The 16,261-nt window shown below is 42.2% G+C and overlaps 1 protein-coding gene across 6 annotated transcripts in view; it reads left to right on the top strand.

Moving 5' to 3' along the window:
- astn1 (astrotactin 1) overlaps positions 1-16,261 on the top strand; it is a 559,446-nt gene that overhangs the window by 296,405 nt on the left and 246,780 nt on the right. For all 6 annotated transcript variants that reach the window (XM_087850671.1, XM_087850667.1, XM_087850670.1 and 3 more), the window contains one exon: positions 7,974-8,101. In XM_087850671.1, the coding sequence (XP_087706797.1) occupies positions 7,974-8,101 (128 nt within the window). The remainder of the gene's footprint in view (positions 1-7,973; positions 8,102-16,261) is intronic.

The following is a 16,261-nucleotide window of genomic DNA, read 5'->3' as shown; positions in this document are numbered from 1 at the left end:
AAATGCTCCCAAAAATGGCTCCACAGCATGTAAAAATATAATATAAGCTCTGGCAGACTTGGTTCTATGGTAGGTCTTAAAGGGTTAATACTGTTGCACCCCCAGCCAAACAATGACCACTGTAATAAGATGCTTCATGGATGCTGGTATTCGGCACGGCCACACAGCTACTGGTGGCTTCTGTTATTCTCACGCTGTGACTTTCCTGAAGGCAGCAGTTTGTGATCTGTAAATATTTGTGCTTTTTTCCCCTCGACAACTAAGGCCCAGATCTCCGCATGCATCAAATGGTACATTATGCAGAGTTTATATTAATGGGAGAACTGTCACCAGTATGAACCATGAGGACCTTTCATGCTGCTGGTATGAATCTTTTAAAGGCGCGAGGCTATTACACCCTTCTTTTTAATATATCTGCACTTGATGTAAAAGGGGGGCTGCAACTGAGAAGAGCATCCATTTAGTGTAAGTGAGATGCTCTCTATCTTATTTGCTTAATTTAATATTTCGTGTCAGATATGGTTACTAGCAGGAAATATTTGGAGTATACAGGAAGTGGTAATTTGAAATTTGAGAGCAAGATAAACAGCAGCAAATGAGCCTCTCGTCCAAAGATATCTGCACTCTGACAGTAAATGCTTTGCTTCTCACGTCCGTCGGTAACTTTTTTTCCTTCGCAAACCAACCGTGTTAGTCAGGATGTCTGTGCTGTTAAGTAAGAGAGTGTTTCCATTTATCATCACCTGCAGTGTTTAAAATCTCCCTGACCGTAACCTTTAACTCTCAGCTGAAAACATCATCGTAAACATGATTTTTTTACTTATTTATTCACATTTAACCCTTATTATTTATCCAAGGTAATAAAACCCTTTAAATGAAGTCTTTAGATTAAAAAAAACCCTCTCATTTTCAAGAATGTCCTGGTCAAGACAGACAAGAACACAGTAGTTGAGTAGACTAGTATCACAGAACCAAATACACACATTAAAAAGCACAAAAGAATTAGTCCAAATTACTAATTTTAATGCCGCTTTAAGTCATTGTCTTGGGCACAAACACAGGGGGCGGGTACTAATATTCAGCCTGAAGTAACTGCCTCCGGGTTACCTGAAATCTCCTTAAAGAGGAGATCATAACGAATTTAAGTTTGTGTTGATTCCACGAGGACACAGTTACAAATCTGAACGCTCATTTTTTCCAAATTCACAATAAACTTTCAGGACCGACAGAAGGAATGAGTTTTGGGACCAGTAACAATAACTTTCCACACTTAATGAATGGGAGTAAGAAAGTAGCAATGCAAAATCAGCCTAAAAAACCCAATGTGCACTGGTTGAGTCTATGAAACGACAAATGCGTACAACACAGAGTGGTGGGAAAGAGCTTTAAGGCTTCTAATAAAACCTCTGTGCTATGTGATAAAAAGCATATGTAACCACTGTGAAAACAGATGCATATAAATAGGAACACTATAATCCAGCACTGACATGAAAATGAAAGCAACCTTCTTCCCTCAAAGGTCTCTGTTTGAAAGTTAAAACCAAATCGATTTGACTTTTTTCACCACTTGCTGAATGCATGCTATAAAAGAGAGGGAGTCATCAATTATAATCCCTAAGCACTTACACCGATCAGGCATAACATTATGACCACTGACAGGTGAAGTGAATAACACTGATTATCTCTTCATCATTTGAGCATTTGTCCTCAGAGTTTATGTGTGAGAAGCAGGAAAAATGGGCAAGCGTAAGAATATGAGCGAGTTTGATAAGTGCCAAAGCGTGACGAATAGGTGACTTGGTCAGAGTGTCTCCAAGTGGAAAGCTGGTTCTAATTAAAATGTGTCAGAATACAAAGAGCATCACAGCTTGTTGCATATGGGGCTGTATAGCCACAGACCAGTCAGGATGCCCATGCTGGAGAAGGTGGCCTGCTCTGATGAATTATAGGAATGGCTGGGTGTGTGTCTGTCACTCACCTGGGGAACCAGGATACACTACAGGAAAAGGCCGCCGACACAGGCAGTGTGATGCTTTGTGCAGTGTTTTACTAACTTTGGGTCCTGCACGTACCACCTACCTAAGCATTGCTGACAGTGTGCACTTTTCATGTTAGCAGTATTAACTCTGGTGCCTGTGGCCTATTTCAGCAGGATAATGCACCTGCCATAAAGCAAAAATGCTTCAGGAATGATTTGATTAAATTCAATTCAATTCAATTTTATTTATATAGCGCCAAATCACAACAAAAGTCGCCTCAAGGCGCTTCATAGATACAGAGAAAAACCCAACAATCATATGACCCCCTATGAGCAGCACTTTGGCGACAGTGGGAAGGAAAAACTCCCTTTTAACAGGAAGAAACCTCCAGCAGAACCAGGCTCAGGGAGGGGCGGGGCCATCTGCTGTGATTGGTTGGGGTGAGAGAAGAAAGACAGGATAAAGACATGCTGTGGAAGAGAGACAGAGGTTAATAACAGATATGATTCAATGCAGAGAGGTATGTTAATACATAGTGAGTGAGAAAGGTGACTGGAAAGGAAAAACTCAATGCATCATGGGAATCCCCCGGCAGCCTACATCTATTGCAGCATAACTAAGGGAGGATTCAGGGTCACCTGGTCCAGCCCTAACTATATGCTTTAGCAAAAAGGAAAGTTTGAAGCCTAATCTTAAAAGTAGAGATAGTGTCTGTCTCCTGAATCCAAACTGGAAGCTGGTTCCACAGAAGAGGGGCCTGAAAATTTGAGGCGCACAATAGCGAGTTTGAGGTTGGACTTGGCCTCCATATTCCCCGGATCTCAATCCAATCGAGCATCTGTGGAATGTGCTGGAAAAGCAAGTCCGATGCATGGAGCCCACAGCCTGCAACTTACAAGACTTGATCTTGGTGCAGATACCACAGCACACCTTCAGGGGTCTAGTGGAGTCCATGCCTTGATGGGACAGCACTGTTTCGACATCAAAAGGGGGACCAACGCAATATTAGGCAGGTGGTAATAATATTAAGCCTACGTGGCATATAATAGGAAAGTAAGACCTCTGGACATGAAAGTTGTAGTGGTTGTTTCACAAAGTGAAGCTTTTGTCAGAAACATTCACATTCTCTGCAATATTGGTTGCACAGATAGTTGCAAATTCCTGAGGCATGGTTCATGCTCTGTTTGTTTCTTTGTGTTTGTGGTTTTTTAACTTCCATTTGCCGATGGGTTTAAGCACTGATAACTACTTGGTTAAGCTTAAAAACTTTGTTAGGTTTAGTCAAAGCACTCATTTAAATAAAAGATTGTGATCTGGGGGAGAACAAAGAAACAAACATGCAAAAACACTTTTAAACCAGGCAGTTTCATAAACGACAAGGTTGGAATGACAGACTTGGTCCTTCTATATAACATAACCCGATTTGTCACTCACAGCTACTAAAGGATATCTTGTGCCGAGGTGTGACACTGCCAGCTCTGACAAAATGACATTACTTGATGCCCTGGGAATGTGAAAGGGCTGACACACAGACTGTACCTGTATAGGTGCGATAACTGACACATTAGCTTTTACATCTACAGTGGTTTAGACAGTCTGAACACAAGCTAAATTATAGTGTCATTTAAACTTGCGCTAATTGGCATTTTATAAATAGTACCTGTAGTAATTTAAACGACTTGACTTTACACCGATTACTATCGTCTGGCTCATAGCGTTAGTTTTATGTCTGACGCTTGGCTGTTTTGGCTCAGTGTCAGCTCTCTCATTAAACTTGTTTACCGTGGCAACAGGCAGCCTTTTCCAGCAACAAGCTCTGGCAAACCCAGTGTGCACTACCTGCGCAGCACCAAACAGCAGACAGACCAAGTTTACCACCAGCTGACGAACTCAGTGGCACATTTAGCTGCTAATGAGTCCGTGCTTGCTGGATTAATAAAAGCTTTTTGTTTGATGGCAAGTTTCTCCAATCATATTACTGACACCGTCTGATTTGTTGCCCAAGTCGGCTGCGGATTCCTGCAGGAGTAAAAACAAAGATGTTTTTAGTTTATTTTTTTCAGCATCCAACCCGAGATGCCTAATTGACCCGGGTCACTGATTTATTGAAGTCATTCTGCTGCAAAACCTTGTTGTGAACCTAACTGGCACCGAGACAAGGAATAATGGAGTGGACGAAATGAGTGAGTTCAACCAGGAGTCACTCGCAGCATCAGACAAATGAGGACATCAATTCTCAGACTGAATATGAGTCACTCCGCAGCAGAACAATAAACATAATGAAAAATGACACGCTTAATGTGACTCTTTGTCTCTTCAACACACACCCATACTCTCCCATAATTATTAGTATTTATTGATTTGTCTCTAACGAGCTGCCAGAAAGTATTGCCTTACAATCTGCCAGTTATGAAAAACACTTGTCTATCTTTGAGTTGTCCTTCTAGTCGCCAGCCTTGTGCGCTTCATCTTTTTCTGTGTGAGGATTCATCCTGCTGCAATTTCCAGTGCGGTACCTCGGGATCTCTTTGGGTATCTGCTGATACAGATTACCGATCTGATACTAGAGTTAAATGAATAATTGATAAGCTATATTCCTCCTTTATTTGCATCACTCACATTTCAGCTCAGAATAAGTTGGACTGCTGTTGCATGAATGAGTTTAATGCTTTTTCACAGTTGTGTAGAATCGTGAAGTCCAGTTTATATTGTCTGTTGAGCCTCTGCAACGGAAATGATCATTTTGAACTGTGAAGTTTGCAGGTCCTTCTTTAAAGGCTGTCTCTTGTCTTGTAGTCAGAGAGAGCCTGCAACAAAATTCTCAAAATGTGTCTGCTGCTATGACCCATGTTCACTAATGAACCAATGACAACGCAGCATGAACTGACAAATCCATCAGCTCGACAGCGGCACTTGTGAAAAATCTAAACAAATCATAACAGATTTCCAATCCAATCTACCAATTTAGGATTATTGGGGTTGCCGGAGCATATCCTGGCTGATACAGATCAAGAATAGATGGAAGTTACAATACAAAGCCTGGGATTCAAACAAAGAAAATGTATGATTGTGGCAGCAGAAGCCTGGTTTGTATCAGGTCCCTCTGAAGTTATTACAACTGAGCTAAGTGTGACGTGTAATGAAAAGAATAAAACCTTCAGTCTACATCAAAGGTGGCACGGTCCTGGGTCGGTGACCAAGTGTTTTGATTTTTGTATTATTATTAAGCTTTGATTACGTCACGATTTATCGTTACCAGTCATGGTTCATGGTTCTGTGATTTCTAGTCCTTAAGTTTAGTCTTTCTGTTCCTTCTGCTTCCAAGTCACTCATGTTTCTGTGTGAAACCATGTGTTTGAGTCGGTGTGTTTCCTGTTTTACTTTGAAAGTCTGCGTCTTTTGTCTGTGTATTTAGTTTTGCTTTCCTTGGCTGTATCCCAATTCAGGGTCTGCAGCCTTAAAGGCCGCATTTTAAGGCCGATTATGTCACTGCGACACGACGAAGGCTGTCCCAATTCAAAGGCTGCTCGAAATGTGGCCCTCAAACGCGTCCTTCATTTCCCTGAATTTTAAGGACGTGGCGGTGTAGACTTCGTGGCCCAACATATCCCAGAATGCATAGCGCGGCGGTGGGTGTGGATAATTTTGCCGAAAAAAAAACGGCAGATGAGGGGCGGCCGAAGAGTAAACTTTAAGTAAGTCCTGAATATTATGTCACTTATTTATGTGCAAATGTTTAATAACGAAGAACATTAAAACATTACTGTTGGCCACATGTCGGGACAGTTATGTGACATTAGTGACGTTTGTACTAACTTGGTTTTAAAGCCTTTACTTTCAAATATACGCCGTTCAATAGCTGAGCTTAATCAGAGAATGATCAAAGCTCATGTAGAAACAAACAAACAAATGAACAAAAGATTTTCTCCTTCATTTCTGTCAAACAAAGCTGTATGAAACGTTTCCAGCTGTTAGTATCATGGTTGCTAGGCAACCTGGGCAGCGCGACGGAGGCTAGACCGTCCCATTTCACAAGCCTCGCACTTCCGGCCTTAGCGGTCTTTAAGTACGCGGCCCTTGAGGATCGTTGAGGCTGCGTACTTTAAGGCTGCAGACCCTGAATTGGGATACAGCCCTTGTCTCATCCTGCCTAATTAAACCCAGCTGTGTCGCCCTTCTGTCTCCTGTTTCCTTATTATTCCTCCGTGTGTTTTAGTCCTCTGTCATGCCCTCCTTGTTATTGCATCGTACTCTCATTTTGCTGTGTTCTCTTGTTGTGTCCCGGATGGTTTTTCCTAGTATGAGTTTTCTTAGTTTCTAGGTTCCCAGTCTAGTTCTAGTTCTGCATTTGAGATTTTGTTTGTTTTTATAACGGTTATTCTTTTAAGATTTTCCATCAATAAAGCGGCGCCTAAGTTACTTCCTGTTTCTGATTCCTGCATTTTGGGTCCTTCATCTTGCCTGCCACAGCACTCGCCATGACAAAGACAGTCAAACATAAGTCCCGGGGGTCAGAATGGACAAAGATTCCAGTCTTTCCAAAGCCCACTGGATGGTTTTGGGAAATGGGAAAGAGGGAATAGATTTTTTTAATGTGTTAATATGTTTTGCTTTTCCTGCTGATAAAGAGCTCCTCCTTGGCCATTCATATTACACCAAATGTGTTTTCACTATGCAAATTTCTGTTATTTACAATCCACATAACAAAGGGAATTTTCTGTGAATTAACAGAAGCTTTCTGTTTTATAATTACAAGAAAGTCTGAGGCAATCAGCTACCAGAACTTTTTATTTCTCTCAAAGAGTGCTGAAAGATTTCTTTCATTTACTATTGGAGCATTACTTTATAAAAACAACCCCTGAAAAACTGTCCACCCCACTTAAGATCAATGTGACCTGTGTGTGGCGCATGATGTGCAATGAGTCTGCCATCCCTGGGCTGCATGCATCAAACTTTACACAGTGTGGATTTATTGAACTTTTGCTACTATCGCACAACGTGCGTGCACTCTAAGTTGTATAAATCTCAAATTGCAGTGGAACTGCATGAGCATACACACGTCTATCATCGACTATTTCCTATTAATAGACCAGCCTTCTTTGCTATCATTGTAAACCTGTCAATAAAAAGTGCACCAAATAACATCACGAGTCATCACAATGGCTCCACATCAAACGCACAGAAGTCTTAAACAAAACCGCTAAGCACCTCTATGGCTATTTATAGCTTATATAATGTTAATTATTCATCACATGCAACTGCAAACCCTCTGGCAATAGTAGTTTAATCATCATCATCAAACTTCAGACGGGTAATTAGTGACTTAGTGTTCACAGCACCCGATTAACAGAGTAAAGAAAATATTTCACGAGGATAAAAGTGTTACTGCAGTGAAAAAAGATTACCGCCCCAATTTGATATAATATTAATAGTGAGAACACAAAAACTCACTCTTAAGTGTGTTATTGAGTAACAATATGGCATTCATACACAGTCACCATAATCAGTCAGTTAAGGCCATCAGCAACTTTCACTAAGTTTAGGACTGAGATTGTATCTGCCTAGTTTGAGGTGTGCTTTCACACTCTCACTAACACACATTAATCCAAATGATAAATGCAAATGTTTGGTCCATCATGGCCAAATAAATACTGAAAGGATGAAGTTTGGCTTGAATGATTATGGAGCTGCACATTTTAAAATTAGAGCTTCGATGCGTGTCCCAATACTTTGTTTAGTCCAGTGTGTTAAAATGTTGGTAGAGCAGAACATTTGGAACAAAACACCTGTGATAACGTGACTTTTCCCAATTGATTCACTCACTGCCTTTTTTATACATTAAATACTACAAAATGTGACAATGACAGCTGCCGTTACCTCCTTCACATCATTCTTTGTCCTTCTTCCCTTTCTTCCCTTTTTCATCCCGTGCTGAACAACTGAGCACTGGCGTCTCTTAATTGGAGCTCTCTATATTACCTCTCTTTACACCAGGCAGAAGAACTTTGCCCGAGGCATCGAACAGCAGCTCCCAGATGGCATGGTGGTGGCATCGGTGCCAACAGAGGCTCAATGCCACGAGGAGCTGTCAGACCCTGTGCCCGACCCAGAATACCTCACAGGTATGAAACCATATTTCATACTTTAGCACACAGCTGTGACAAAGCATTGTTATCACCGGTCTGTTGAAAATCTTCCTCAATCAAACAAAGAAGCAAAATAACAAAGAAAACCTCACATAGAAATTAAGGAAACAATGGTTTATGTTCAGCCAATAGCTTTTTTTCTTCATTGCACTGAATCCCTGCTGTAAAGCTGTCTGCAATGCAACAGTTTTGGCAAGAAAACTACAGTTAGGATGCATTAGGCATAAATAATGTCCTCCAGGACTGTCCATAATTCGTCTGATATCCTGGGCTCAGCTCTTCTGCGTATGTTTGCAATAATTTTTGACTTTAACTGGGGTTACTTTGATGCTTTGTCTCAAACTTTTTGTTTTAACAGTTTTTAGAAAGCTGTAAGGCGAAGGAAATAGAGCTTATTAATTTACCTCTGATCAGTATTAGAGCTTAGAATGGATTGGTGGATCTCCAGTTCGAGATCTGAAGCCTTGCTTGTTGTGTTATTTTGAATTGCAGAGGTATTGCAGAGGTATTGCATTACGTCTTTAGAAATTACAGCTGGTTTGTACATATTGCTGCATTTTCTAAGATTTAAAATGTGTTGGAGAAGTAACAATTTTAAATATAACGATTATTTTTGATACTTGGGTGGAAATACTCTGCAGTCATGCAAGTCTGGAACCAATGGTATCACAAAACCTCCTGTCCTGTCTTCCTTCTCTCACCCCAACCAGTCGCAGCAGATGGCCCCGCCCCTCCCTGAGCCTGGTTCTGCCGGAGGTTTCTTCCTGTTAAAAGGGAGTTTTTCCTTCCCACTGTCGCCAAAGTGCTTGCTCATAGGGGGTCATATGATTGTTGGGTTTTTCTCTGTATCTATGAAGCGCCTTGAGGCGACTTTTGTTGTGATTTGGCGCTATATAAATAAAATTGAAGTGAATTGAAAACACTATTTCTTCAAAAGTTGATTCTGTTCATCTGGACGCAGCGTTTTGTGGGAGAAACGTTTCGTCATCATCCAGGTGACTTCTTCAGTCTCAGCTGACTTCTAATCTTATAAACAGTGATTGCAGCCATTCCCCAACTCTCTGTGAATGGTACTCATGGCCATTGATCAGTGGGCTTTGATCAGTGGTTGTTGATCAATGGTCATGAGAATTTGCATAATTAAGGAACTGACCTCCCAGCCCATTGTTCCTTCAGTGGGCTGGTTTGAGTCATTATGCAAATGTGCTGTTTATAAGATTGAAACCTGCAGTCAGCTGAGACTGAAGAAGTCACCTGGATGATGATGAAACGTTTCTCCCACAAAACGCTTCGTCCAGATGAACAGAATCAACTTTCGGAGATTTACTTTCCTGGATGATGATGATGCATCAAGACACTGTATTTCTCCTTTAGAAGCTCTGCCAGGTCTTTACTACAGTCGCTTCAGTGGTGGTGTTAACAGACCAACTGTGTTTACTCTTTGAAGTATTGCTTGCGTTACGTTCCTGTATATATCTGAACTCATGAATAATATAAGAGAGGAGAGTGATTTAAGTTTTTCTTTCTGTGGACTAAACTGAGATATTTACCATGTTGCATATTTGTCGATGTAAAACATAGCTTGTGCTTTATTATCCCTCATCAGCATTATATTTAGTTATCAGGAAACACACTGCCAGCAAAAGCCAGCTTGTTATATTTTAAATGCACGAACACAACCCTTAAATAATTACTTACATATTTATCATTTGTATATATTTTTTTAAACTGACAGCTGTCAGCTGCAGTATGGGCTTGCAAAATTCACACAAAGAAAATATAGTATGAGTGGAAAAGCTTGTACAAAACTCCCAAAAAGTTTTCTGGCTACTTCTCAGGGAAAACTCTGAATCTGTGGTTCATGATTCAAGTCAGTAATGAATGTGAAGGAAAAATAGGTAGAACATTAGCAAAATAATTTTTCATTTGACAACTGTGAGGAGGAGGCGGGAGGCTGGTGGGTTGTGCCACCACTGCCGTGATTCATTAGTGAGCGGTACCAGAAGCCATCGTGCTCTATTCTCGTCATTACCAGTGCAGCACATGGCTCCATGTTTGAACAGCGCGCAGCCGTCCAGTGTGAAACAGCTGCCGCGAACACAGAAAACATGAAGAAAAAAACCCTTGGCTTGCTGTATATCAAGCAATTCCAGAAGGCCAAAAATTTGTATCATCCATCTGGACGCCTCATTAGCTACAGAGTTTGACCTCACTGCTTTTTTTTTCTCTCGCCCAGCTTAGTTTTACAGCTTTAAATCTTTGAAATCGTGCTGAGCAATCACGACTTCTTTATTGACTAATTTAAAAGGAAAACAGCAAACAGCAGTTTGACAGAAAAGTTAGCTTGAAAGCACCACTCTGTTTTGGAAAAACATTTCTTTTCTTTTTTTCCTCTGAGCTAGCATTTAAGTTGTAGAACGTGCAGATATTTTGTAAAGAGTAGGCAGATGCAGTAAAGGGGATATCCTCTATCTGCCTGTCTGTATAAGTAATAACTCTCTTCTTCATGTTTTACAACAATAGTCAGTGTGAAATTAATAATTATGTTTCAGCATATTTTTCCAGGAATGCTTCATTTGGGCAGCTTGCTGGCGAAGCTTATTCCAGGCACCTGGGTAACTGTCTCTAAATTGCCTCACAGTGTAGAAAGCAGCAGATTGCAGGATGGCTTCATCACTTGTTGTTGATATAACGGCAGCGATACAAGGCCAGTCAGGGCAGCAATTCAAAACTGCATCATCCGAGGTTGTGTGCAAAGGTGATGGACAATCAAATGACAACAGTGTAGCACGGGTTCCAACTGGCATTTATTGGAAACTTCAGAGGATATTAAAACCGCATAATCTAAATGGATCTCCTACTGTCAAGTCCCCAAGCCCTTCACTCTCCTCTTTGTGCCTTCCTTTCTGCCTGCACAGCTCAAACCTTTTTATCCCTATATTGCTCCTGGGTTTGCAGTGCACGTAGCCCAGAACACAGTCCGATGTAGCAGCACTTCTCCTCTCCACCTCCACCTTTGTATTGGGCCTTGGCTGTGGGTTTTACTGAAGAGTAATATCATGAATTGAGATGTCATTTCAAAGCATCCGGTGCTTTAGAAGCACACAGTATACTCTAGGGCACAACCGTTTTCCCACTTTTCTCTTCCAATGATAGAAGAACTGATGCTTGATGCTTAGGGGTATTTGGAAAGTACAATATGGTGGTCCACATATATAGATTTACTGTATAAAGAAGTCAAAATCTATCATGGAGAGAGCTGAACTCATCATGTGTGCTGGAAATCATATGGCAGCAGCTCAATGCATTTAGGCATGTAGATATTCTGCTGACACTCTGCTGAAGTTAAATCACCGTTCTTTTCCATTCTGAGGGGCAACCTTCTCTAGGGTTTACAGAGAAGGTTGCCCCTCCGATGGTGCGTCTGGAAGAAGATGTCACCCTCATCACCAAAATCCGCCTGTACCGCACACTGGTATTGCCCATTCTTCTCTATGGATCCGAGACCTTGGTCATCCTCAAGCACAACCTCAACAAGCTCGAGGTCTTCCAAATGCGCCATTTGCATCAGATTCTCCGAGTGTCCCTCCCTTCCCATCTCAGCACGATATGTAGTCAATGTCACCAGCAACACTCGATGGAAGTGCTGATCCAGAAGCAATGACTGCAATGGTTTGGCCACATCTGTAGCATGAGCAACCATCGCCTGACATATTGCCTTCTGCTGCGGCAGCGCCCCGCCCATTGGAGAATCAAGCGTGACGCGCCCAAGAAGACTTGGATCAAGCAAATTGAAGATGATCTTAAACAACAACGTCTAACCCTCAAGGCCAGAGATCACAAGGCCTAGAAGTGCATTGTTGACCAAGATAGAAACCCTAAGGCACCCACAGCGACGTATTGGCTTCGTGGCTGACCTCCCCTGCAGACCGCCAGCTAGGGACAAAAATAAGAAAAAGAAAGAGGGTTTACAGTAAATGGTCAGAGAAAAAAAATACATATAAAACTATGTCCCGTGATGGCAGTTCTCTTGGTTCCAGAGGTCTGAGGAGAATGGCTAAACTGCTTCAAGCTGATAGGAAGCAAACAGTAACTCAGATAACTTTTTACAACCAAGGTATGTAGAAGAGCATCTGTGAATGCACAATGTACTGAACCTTGAAGCAGATGATAATAATAAATAGTATCCTGATTCTCAGCTGCCATTCATGTCAGCTAACAATTCACACATGTCACCAAAATGGGATTAGAAATTTTGAAAAAATGTTGCCTGTTGATGGGCTCCGCCAGGGCTGCCCTTTGTCACCGGTTCTGTTCATAATTTTTATGGACAGGATTTCTAGGCGCAGCCAAGTGGCGGAGGGCTTTCACTTCGGTGGTCTAGGAATCTCATCTCTGCTTTTTGCGGATGATGTGGTTCTGTTGGCTTCATCGGGTGAGGGCCTCCAGCTCACACTGGAACGGTTCGCAGCCGAGTGGGACGCTGCTGGAATGAGGATCAGCACCTCCAAATCTGAGGCCATGGTTCTCAGCCGGAAAAGGGTGGAGTGCCCACTCCGGGTCAAGCATGAGTTCCTGCCCCAAGTGGAGGAGTTCAAGTATCTCGGGGTCTTGTTCACGAGTGATGGGAGAAGGGAGCCGGAGATCGACAGACGGATTGGGGCTGCAGCTGCAGTAATGCGGACGCTGCACCGGTCCGTCGTGGTGAAGAGAGAGCTGAGTGTAAAAGCGAAGCTCTCAATTTACCGGTCGATCTACGTCCCTACCCTCAGCTATGGCCACGAGCTGTGGGTAGTGACCGAAAGGACGAGATCGCGGATACAAGCGGCAGAAATGAGCTTCCTCCGAAGGGTGGCTGGCCTCTCCCTTAGAGATAGGGTGAGAAGTTCAGCCATCCGGGAGGGGCTCAGAGTAGAGCCGCTGCTGCTCCACATCGAAAGGAGCCAGTTGAGGTGGTTCGGGCATCTGACAAGGATGCCTCCTCGGCGCGTCCTGGGTGAGGTGTTCCGGGCATGTCCCACCGGGAGGAGGCCCCGGGGCAGACCCAGGACATGCTGGAGAGATTATATCTCTCGGCTGGTCTGGGAACGCCTTGGTGTTCCCCTGGATAAGCTAGAGGAGGTGGCTGGGGAGAGGGAGGTCTGGGCTTCTCTGCTTAGGCTGCTGCCCCCGTGACTCGGACCCGGATAAAGCGGAAGAAGATGGATGGATGGATGTTGCCTGGCCTGATGGTCTAAGTCCCATGAAAGCATTGACCATCCTGCCTTGTATCAACAGTCCAGGCTGGTTCTTAGTACTAACCCATTTAAATGCCACAGAGTAATGTTGCAGACAATGTCCATCTCTGCCCCATGCCATGTCTAAAGCTCAAATGATCTCAAATTGATGTCTTGACAAGCCCCAATTTACAGTCAGCTGATCTCAATCCAACGGAGCACCTTTGGGTGGTAGAATGGGACATTTGTATCATGGATATGCAGCCAATTGTGCGATGCTGCAACTGTGTGATGCTGTCACGTCAATATGAACCTAATTTTGTTCTGTTGTACCTTCTGAACTGACATTATGGACTCAATATCTCAGGCAAACTTATCAACGTGTCTTACAGCATCTTCAAAACACTGTTGTAGCTGCTGTGTTGAATGTCATAAGAAAAGAAGGCATAACCCTCAAGCTCTTTTATATTTAAGATGTTTCTAAATAAACTGGCATACTCTTCCATCGCCTTGTCACAAATGATGCAAGCATCACATAAATGCCTCATGAAAGCTGACAAGCAATCACTTGTGGTCCATAAATGCACTCTGTGGAGCTTCAGGCAGAACAAATGTGTTACGCAGAAGAGTACATATTTGCCTTATACTTCTTTTTGCCTGTACAGAAAACATTTTACAGTAGTGTGCAGTTCAGTGTAATAGTCAGTAGTCTTGCGATGCTCTACCTGTCATGTTAGTGTGTTTCATTCACTGTTGAGAGATCTCATCATCTCTGTGACCAAAGACCTTTTTTTCTTCTGTCATTATTTTTTTAGACATTGCCATGTTACATAACTTTGTTTATGACTGATGTGCCAGTAAGTCAGGCAGCAAAAATCTGTCCTGGGTGTTCCTGAAACTTGCCTTATGCTGCCTTAAAACCTTGCTTATGAAATGCTTATTTTTGGATCTCTGCCATAGCTGACTTACACTGATTAGTTGGATTCACTTTGTTAAGGCTCACATGTATACTTGCCTAATATCAGCTAAAGATCCAGAGCACAAAAACACATTTATTTAACAATAATGATAATATTTGGCACTGTATTCATTTCTGTTAGACTCTTTTAATATGACTTAAATGCTAAGCTTTGTTTTCATTTCAAAATTTAGAAAGAAATGTGGAAGAAGTTGCTGTAGCACTCAGGGGTTTGTGATTCGGGTTGAGGTTGTTTTGTTGGGCGGCGGGTGATCTAATGGCTGTGTGTGTGTAGGGATGGGTACCGGTATCGGTTCTGACATAAACGGTAGTAACCAGACCGAAAAGCAGCGCACATTTCGGTGCTTTTTTTTCCTGAGCTGTGACACACTTTAGATTCTAGCCAATCATTTGACGTTTCTGAGGATAGTAGGCGGGCCCAGGTACGTACGTTCTTTTAGAGCAGAGCTACAGATTAAAAATGCCCAAGGCGAAGCGGTCAAAGTCTGGCTGTACTTCACAGCAAAAGATGCAAACTCAGCAGCTGCAACAAGTGCTTTAAGCTGATACTGTGATACTGTCAAAGGAGGTAACACCTCAAATCCGATGAAACACCTGGCGACGCATAGCGTTTTTTAAAAGCCGAGAAATGCGCCGTATTTGATAGCTTGCTGCGAGACCTCACACCGAGCACATCTACTGCGGGTGGGTTGCCTGTTATCGGACCCGGAGTTAGCAACATCCCCCAAAAACCCGAAGAGGAGAGTCCTGGCCCCTAGCCCTGCCAGTGTAGCAGAAATGATGAGGATGATGATGCAGCAGCAGCCGTTCTTCTCTGCGTGAGTAGCTTAATGTTGTTCGTGTGTAATTTACGTTGAGTAGGCTAACCACGTTATTACATTAATGCATGTAAGGTGAACTAGCAAACACCATCATAGCTACATGCAGCTGTCTTCTTGTTTGATGGCAGATACTCCCTTCACCCTGGCCAAAAAGGCTAAAATGACCAAAGAAAAAGTGGAAAACAGTTAAACATGAGAGGTTTTTGGACAAAGTTTGTGTTTTTTCCATTGTTTAAGCTGCTTCCAGCCAAGAGTGATACCATATATGCCCCATAGCTGCAGAAAAGGCTAACATTGTTATCTTTTTACAAAAAACAGCTGAACATGAGAGGTTTTTGGACCAATTTTGTGTTCTCCATTCTTTAAGCACCGTTTAAGCACCGGCACCGTTTCAAAAGTACCGGTTTGGCACCGGTATCGGATAAAACCTAAACGATACCCATCCCTATGTGTGTGTGTGCTAACTTAAATCCAAACAGTTATTCCCACAGCTAGAGATGCTATTAGCAGTAGGCAGTATTTGATGAGCCATTTATTAGATTTTTGGAAAGGCAGTTGTATCATACTAAGGTCATGCAGAGCACCCACAAACAGTCAAACGACAACAAACTGGACAAGATAGTGGAGTATTTAGCTACATTTCTTGTAGGTATCAAACTCTAAAAAAAAAAAAATGGCTATCATTGGTAGCAAAATAATAATCTGAAGTTAAGTAGAATTGTTAGAAGCAATCCCCAAACTTCCTAGAATTGGAAACTGCTCATAATTCTCTAATTTATGGACAATTTGACTTTTCTGATACTTCATACTGTATAACCACTTTGACTCAGGCATGAACCTCTGTTATAAAACCAGTTTATATGACTATGAAAGTTCTGGCCAAATTTCCATTGGGATTTCAGCATTGTAATATTTTATGTAGTGCCACCGATTTTAATGCTTTTATAACTGGACGTGTCACAAACTCTACACTCAATTAAGGGCATGACTCTCTGGAGCTTCCTATCTGCCTAATTAAAGGAGTTTCAGGATTTTAAAACTTTGCCAAACAAGTTATGCTTTAGGTCAAATCTGTTCACAACTGCAATCATACTGCAGCTTATAGTAATGAATATGAACC

This window comes from Neolamprologus brichardi, chromosome 14 (genome assembly GCF_056152115.1).
Source record: "Neolamprologus brichardi isolate AB-2024 chromosome 14, ASM5615211v1, whole genome shotgun sequence".
NCBI lineage: Eukaryota > Metazoa > Chordata > Actinopteri > Cichliformes > Cichlidae > Neolamprologus > Neolamprologus brichardi.
The sequence above is the reverse complement of the archived record's forward strand: the minus strand, read 5'-3'. Positions and strand labels throughout refer to the sequence as shown.